Source organism: Poecilia latipinna, unplaced genomic scaffold, assembly GCF_001443285.1.
Source record: "Poecilia latipinna isolate Pla-1442-1.1 unplaced genomic scaffold, P_latipinna-1.0 Scaffold5910, whole genome shotgun sequence".
NCBI lineage: Eukaryota > Metazoa > Chordata > Actinopteri > Cyprinodontiformes > Poeciliidae > Poecilia > Poecilia latipinna.
The window spans coordinates 1-7,967 of NW_015118526.1; the positions used below are offsets into that span (position 1 = coordinate 1).

Consider the following 7,967-nt stretch of genomic DNA (forward strand, 5'->3'; position numbering starts at 1 on the left):
ATAATATTATGACTTTATTCTTGTATTATGACTTCATTTGCCTAATTTTACTTTGTGTTTTCTTAACGCAGCCCTAATTCTCCGTTGTAAAATATAATCCACTAACAGCTGCAAACCTTTTGAGAGACGTCAGCTGAACTCCTGCAAAACAAATCATTTTTAACACTTATCCTAAAGTCCATCTGAGTCTGGACTTTGACTAAAATTAAGCTGTTTTTAACCTTTAATGTTGCACAGAAGAGTATTTTTTGCTGTCTATTGCAAGTGATTTCTATTATGTTTGGTGTGGCTCTTTGCCCAGGGTGCCACCTTGTCAGGGGGCGGCATGAGTACTAGAAGGAGAAACCTATCAGTTGCAAACTGAAAATGTTGTCTGTTGCTTTTTGAATATTTATCTGTACATGACAACTAGCTAGTGATGCTGAAGTTGATATTTGATGTCAAATTGGACATTTGACATTTCAAATTTTGAGCTGAAAACAGTTTTAGATGCATAAAATCTAGTTTTTATATTTCTCTGGGATAAAAATATGAAACATCACAATATATGGGAAACAAATGAGTTTACACTCATCAGATATTTCAAAAATACATAATTCAGTCATAAGTCATATGGAGAGACTTGGTCTCAATAAAAAAAACCTAAATGTGTAAATGTAAAGGAAATAAAAGAAAGGAGACCAAAATGAAAGACAAGTGCTTTAAAATCTGCTTTATTTATGATCAGTTTGAAAGAGTCGACCACATCAGCATCAAGGTTTTTAATTTCTTCTCCATTTTTCATCTGAACACAAATATTAATAAAGCTGAAGAATCAGGTTAGAAATTAAAAAACTGCCTGAAAAGTGACATGATCTCCTAACAGCTCTTTGACATCTGGACTATTTTCTACCAGCTTCAGTAAAATGTTTAATTATTTTTGTTTTTATGGTTTTAATGGCTGATGAAAACACAGCTTATCTGAAACAAGCTCCCAAAGTTATTTGTAAGTTAATTTTATCTTATTCCAAGTATACTGATATTTGTACTAGAAATTTAGAGATTTAGTGTTTTTGCAGAGCTGTGGTGATTTATCAGAAGGAAGGTGAAGAAAACGAGACCAACAAACTAAAACCAGTCAGCATTTGGTACAGAAATAGAAAAAGCTAGGAAAATAAAGGATCAAAATCTAATCTAAAACTCCAAATCTGCTCATAACTGCCTGGTTTCCACTTCAGCGCCTGCTAACACAGCAGTGATTTATTATTCAGGCCCGTTTCATGCAGCTCAGCGGTACTGAGAGCTGCGATGTCGCTCCGACGGCCCCGTGCTGAAGGTCCGATCCCCTCAGATCTGCATCAATCAGCGCTCTGGCCTCCTGTTTTCTGTGTAAATGTGTGTTTGTTTACATGTAGGTGTGATCATTTAGGGTGACACAAGCAGTTCTCCTGCTGTGATATCACCTGCATTTCCCAAAACCACCGTTAGGTGGCAGCAAAGCTCCCCGTGTCACTCCTCCTCCTCTCTCTCTCTGACCTCGGCAGAGATCTGCAGGGCAAAGATAATCAGTTAAACTGAAGTAATTTTAAAAAATCATCACTTATTCTTGATATTCTTTTCATGAATCAGCAATTTTACACACGCCTAACGGTTCAAATACAGCAGATTGTATTAGCTAGGGACCAGAACCGACCACAAACAGCTAATATCTGCTTTTAGCTGCTGATTTTAAAAGTTCAAACACCAAATATATTCTCCTGCAGATGAAGAGTGGATCTGAACTTCTTACTTTCACATCTAGAAAATCATATCTGATATTTTAAACTAATGTAGATGCTTTAAGGAATGTACAACCATGCCTTAAAACATAGAAAACTAAAAATGAAGAGTTAAATTCTCACAAAAAATTCAGAAATTTTGAGATTAATCTCAGAAATCTTATGGGGAAAAAACTGGAAATTTCTGAGCTTGAAAAGCCAAACATTTGTGAGAAAAAAAAACTCAGAAATTGTGATATTAATCTCAGAAAGTTTCTAGAAAAATATTGGAAATTTCTATAGTCTGTGCAGAAATTTCTGTAGACGATGAAACAATTCCTGCCTTAGACTATTAGACCATCTTTAATTTCTAAAACAATTTAAAATCACAAAGAAATTACATAACAACCAATAAACAAAATTTACAATAATTTAATGAAGCAATTAAATTATTGCTTCATTAATAATTTAATGAAGCAATAATTTGCTTCACTAAAGTCAACAAACCCCATTGTTGACTTTCTGTAACAATGGGGTTTGAATCGTACACCTAAAAATAAAAAAAGATCTTGCATGTTTGTCTTATTAAAAGTAAGACATCCAATTTTCTAACTTTGGGAGCTTATTTGGAGGAGGGGAAAAGAATAAAGCCTAAATTACCAGAAGATAAACTTTTTGGATCATAATTGGTGCATTTAGTACGTTTAATAAATTAATTAAAAGCAGTTTTGGGTACACCAAAGTTTGCTTTTGAGTAAAAGCTCCTTTTTACTATCAAATTATATAGAATGCTGAAAATGTGGTTATTAAAGACAAATATTTCTATTGCACCAAACATTTTCTATCAAAAAAAGATTTAAATTTGTTTGCAATAATTTTGGACTGATTAATAAAATGTTTCCATTTGTTGCAAACACCTGTGGACAAGCCTGATACCTAAATTAATAGTTGCTGCCCCCTAGTGGTGAATTTGTTTTCAACAGTATAAACTGAGTTGAATAAAACTCACAGAGATGTTGTTGAATCCTGCAGCCATTGGATGGTTTTGTCTTGGAGGAACGTCCACAGGATCCTCCTGAGAGGCAATTTAACAAAAATCAAACAGGTTTCAGGAGAGAAAAAAGGTGAGAAAAGGTCAAATGATTGGATTTATTGGGATGTTTTAACTCACTGGAACATATCCTTCGTTACTAATGCCCACAGAGAGCGATGGAGCCTTGGCGTCTGGTTTGGTTCGCAGGTAGAAGACGAGCAGAGCGACCAGGGTGCCGATCAGCAGCACGACTACGATCACAGAGGCAGCGATTCCTCCGGCATTGTCCGGCTTCGAGGCTGAAAGAGAGACGAGATCATTTACTCCTAGAAAAGCTGCCAAAAACTACAACAAACATGTTGGTATCTCTTAAACAGGCTAGGATATGTCTGTGGGCTATATAAAACCTGTTTATTACAATTTTTGCACAAAATCATTTTTAGATAATGAGATTTCGATCTGATCACTTCTTTCTATTCTAACTGTTTTAAAGCGTCTTGTCACTTTAAATCCAAATAAGCTGCTGCTGGCCACGCTCTCCCACCTCCGACTCTTACACCTAAAAATGGATATAAACAGATCTGCAATATTAGAACCATACATCTTTGAAAAGCAGAAGTAGCGCCTCCTGCACAACCAACGAGAATGCAGCAAGTGGTTTCTGGATGCTATGTCAACAACAAAGCACTTATCTTTCCCAGCAGCCGTTGTACAGCGGTAAAACCAGCTGACCAAACATACTGGAGTTCCGCATGGTTGCTAGGTAACGCTGCAGTGCCTGTCAAACTCAGGAAGGTTTTGAAATGGCTCATTTTTCAGACACCAAAAACCATAAACTTATTGCCAAAAAAAACAGATGGGTGTTTTTTTTTTGTCATCATCAAGAAAGTACCACAAAATATTGTGATAAAACTAAGAATATATCACTCTCATTTAAACAGAAGAGAAAATATTAAAACATAAAGTTTTTTAAGCATTAATTGTAAATGATCATGGCAATGATAAATCAAAATTAAATGATAAACGATACGATAAATTCCCCGATTTCCAGTCTTACTTGGTTTAGTGACTCTGGTGGCGCAGTCGAACCCGACGGTGTACTCGATGTCATCCAGAGCTACAAAGCCTGATGTTCCTTTGACGCCTTCAAACACAATCTGTTAAAAAGAAGAACAAAATGCAGCAGAGATGTCAGCTTTGACATTCCTTAATGACTTACAGACATGTTTCATGTTATTACTTACATCCAACACAGGAGGGCAAAAACATTTTTTTACTTGCCATTAATCGCCGCGCTGCCGCAGCAGAACAACTCTGTTAATAAATGAAACCTAGAGATCTAGCTTTTATTAATCTAGTGGACATAGCCTCATTAAATAAGGCATAAAACTGTTTAAAAATAACTCAAAACCACTCATATTCTTTTTTTAATCACTGTGTATCAGCCATACTACACGCAAACCTGTTGCCATAGCAACTGGCTGACACCAGCTCTGCTAATGTATCAGTATTCAACACCAAAGAACACGCAAACATGTCCCACACAAACAACTACAACGGCATATTAGGGAAACTGTTAAACAGCACAAAGAAAAAAAACTCCAATTCTGAACTGAAACACCGATTTCAGCAGCACATTTACAGGCTAAAGTTGTCAAGCTATGCTAGTGATGCTAGCATAGTTAACTTCCTTCTCTTTTGCTTTTTTATTAAAACTTTCCACTGACATTGTTATCTAGTTGTTATAGTGTTGATAATTAGTAGCAAAGCACTGCGTCCTTTTCACTTTTATATATCAGGTGTACATTTAAGATTCAGTGCGACAACTAAACCGTTAATCTTCAGCAGTCGTCGTCATCGTCAGCCGTGTGACGTCACATTCCAAGTTAGGAGTTTTCTGGAAGGTCTGACCTGGTATCCCTCACGAGACGTGATGTTCAGTTCAAAATGTCTCCAGTGTCCGCTGAGCTCGTTCACGATCAGCTGCTGGGTGATGAGACCTCCAGACAGGCTCCACACCCTCAGCTGGCAGTCCGCTGGGAACATTTAGCCAAACATGACGCATCCGACCATCAGACGCTAACAGTTATTAAAACAGCAGCTCTTACATGACTGGGGCTTGTAGGCCCAGAACCTCAGACAGGTGGGCTGAACCGGTGGCAGCTGAGGGCTCACCAGCCAGGCGTTTTGATTGGCTGCTGTCCGGTTGCTGCTTGGGAAGAACAGGAAGTGACCTGGAGGCAAAGTTAGACGCGTTAGAGTTTATCCACTTTTTCAACAGTAAAATTCAAACACTTTTCAAGAATTTTCCAGGTATTCCAGCACAACATTGAGCCATATTTTAGTTAATTGGTTTTGTTTGTATCTCCATTTTCAATTTACTTGACCATTTATTACTTTTATTAATAATATTTTCAGACAGTTTTCTAGTAAAATATAACTAAGTTTTATGCTTTGAAATGTCTCTCTTTAACACAACCTTCACACTTGACTGGTCTGAGAAAGTTAAAAAAAAAATCTCAAAATCTTCTAAGTTTTATGTCATCCAGCAAATATAAATAATTTTGGTATTTCTAACTAAAAAAAGAAATATTTAATTTGATTTAGCTTCAGACAGAGAGAAAAAAAATGTGTCTTTTTATTCTGTGTGCATAAATATCTGTAGATAACATTTTACAAATTTAGACTTTTAACCAACATTATAATAAAACTGAATATCAAACACTTTTCAAGGACTTTGGATAGAAATCAGGCATTTTTTGAACCTGGAAAAACTCCTAAATAAAATCCAAGCATTTCAGTTCAACCCTGACTTTGGATCAGAACCAGAACAGAACCTCTTTAAAAACCGATCAAAGCAGCTCCAGTGCTGTTGTCTTCCTCTCTGACCTTTCTCTGTTCCCAGTGTGTGGTCTTCAGGCGGGACGGGATAATGCTTTTCCTTCTCCGGACTGGTCAGCTCCCAGTCCAGCTTCTCCCGTTCTCTGTCCTGGATGTTGATCCAGCTGCACATCCCGTTCTCCAGACTGCACTTGGACCCTGAGGCAGAAAATCAGAACCTCAATATGCATGAAGTTCAAACTTTTCCTCTGAGGAAATCTGACATTACTGGTGGTTCCATGTGTCACATCAGATGCTCTTTCTTTCTGAGGCTGGATTAATGTCCAGCCTCAGAAAGAAAATTCTGCTTGTTTTCTTCTCCATACTTTTAACGTGACCTGAGTCAAATCTAACAAAATTGGTGTCAAATGTTTGTGCTGCGTTTGTGCAGTAAATTAATTTTTTTGTGGTGTTCACATTTATATACTCAAGCAAATTTGGTGTGATGCAGCTCAGCTACATTTGTGCAGCAAAAAATGTTTGTGCTGCTTTTGCTTTCAAGTTATTGCTGTTGACCTCTGATGATAACTTCTTTATTCATATTTTTAAAATGATAGCGGCACAAATTAAAAATTTTGCTGCACAAACGTTTGACACCAATGCTGTTAGGTTTGAAGAAGGTGAGCAGAGTCGTCCTCTCTCAGCTCCTGACTCGGATCAAAACAAACCTTGGTCTTCACATGGATGAGCCGAGACTGTGATGTCATCAACAGCAACGTGGGAACCTCGACTTCCTGATCCGATGACCTCAAACTCCAACTGTGGAGCAAAACCGAGTGAGACACCAACCCGACTGGGGAAGAAATGCTCTCTGAAGTCGCTCTGTACCTGCCAGGACACAAGGCCAACGGAGATGTTCCCGTTGGCGTGACGCCAGTCGTCTCCCTCATTCAGGTTCTCAGAGAAGATCGAGACTCTCTCTCCCTTCTCGGGTTTGACGTAGACCGTAAAGAAGGCTGGAAGGTAAACACCCCGCAGCGATTATAGAAGCAGAAAAACATTTATGTACAAATATAAAATAAAGCAAAGGAAAAAAGAGAAATAGTGAAGTGATTTGACAGAAAGTAGCTTTTTTAGGCTATGTTCACAATAAGTAAGCATGTTTCTTTGCACGGTCGTTCATATTAAATCCAACCGCAATGAGACGTCTGTATGAACTCTTTATGACTCCAGAGGAAGAACTGTGACATTTTTGAAATTTAAAATTCATTAAAAACACATTAATTTAACATTTTTGTAAATGAGCCAGAATTAGACAAAAGCCTATTTTTATGGCCATTGTTTCTGAGAGATTTTTCTAGCTAAAAACAGACAAACGTTACACAAAACAAGGCTAAAAACGACTTAACTAAACATGTTTTGACTTAAAACAAACAGAAGACATAAAATACAGAAAACTNCAATAGATTCATCACAAAAAGTCTAAGAAATAACAGATTATAACAAGACGAAGGGAGCTAAGGAAAAGAAAGCACAGCTAACAAGAAGAGATTTTTGTGGAGCGTTGACCATAACGTCTGTTTGGATGTGGAGTCAGAGCTCAGAGTGGTGGGGATGTGGTTCCACTAAAAGCAGATCTGGATCACATGACCTGCTGTGTGAACGCAGCCTTGCAGGTAAAACACTCACCTGGGTTCCCTCCTGTCATGTGATACCAGAAGCTGACACATTCGGGTTTGGTGGTTCCTTGTCGGACGGGGGAGACGAGCACAGCGGCGCTGCGGGGAGGCAGAATGTCAGCGTCTGTGTTGACCATCATGTAGTAACCTGGACACAGACAGCAGGACGGGATAAATCTCCAGTTTCCCTGTTTTCTGTCCTCTGATGGGGTTCTGCTGACCTAGCTCGGTCCCCAAAGTGTGGTCTGTTTTGGGTCCGTTCGTCGTAGTGGTCTGTCCGTTCCTGTGGAGCCAGTCTATGGCGCCGTAACTGCTGTAGCCACACTTCTGGCCTTCAAAGGAGCATTTTCTGGGTATGGCACACGGGCCGTCCACAAACGCCACGTCGTCGATGGCAACCTGGCCGTCGAAACCGGAACGAACTGCTTCGAACATCAACTGTTGGGGGACGACGAAGATTTTAAAGGTTTACTCTGTTGTATCTATACAGATGGAGCAGATTATTTCACTTATAAGAAGACATTTCTCATAAGAATTTTGATTTATCGTTATGATAAATTTAACTTATTGATGAAAAATAAAAAATTTACAGTATAATTGGAAATGTTAGTTTATCACTGTTAACCGAGAGCATCAATCCATATCAATAATGTGAAAATATGATTAAATGCAGTTACTGTGTGCAGGTTAGAGACGTTT

At 38.2% G+C, this 7,967-nt stretch overlaps 1 protein-coding gene across 1 annotated transcript; it reads right to left on the reverse strand.

The window, feature by feature from the left end:
* Positions 1 to 697: 697 nt before the first annotated feature.
* On the reverse strand, positions 698 to 7,706 carry LOC106943776 (apical endosomal glycoprotein-like; the record flags this gene model as incomplete). The annotated part of the gene is made up of 11 exons (XM_015027073.1): positions 698 to 1,527; positions 2,746 to 2,811; positions 2,908 to 3,068; positions 3,827 to 3,926; positions 4,681 to 4,805; positions 4,878 to 5,003; positions 5,659 to 5,808; positions 6,318 to 6,408; positions 6,478 to 6,605; positions 7,279 to 7,416; positions 7,490 to 7,706. Coding segments are annotated over 11 exons (1,341 nt in total), but the record flags the coding sequence as incomplete, so codon positions are not given.
* Positions 7,707 to 7,967: the final 261 nt, after the last annotated feature.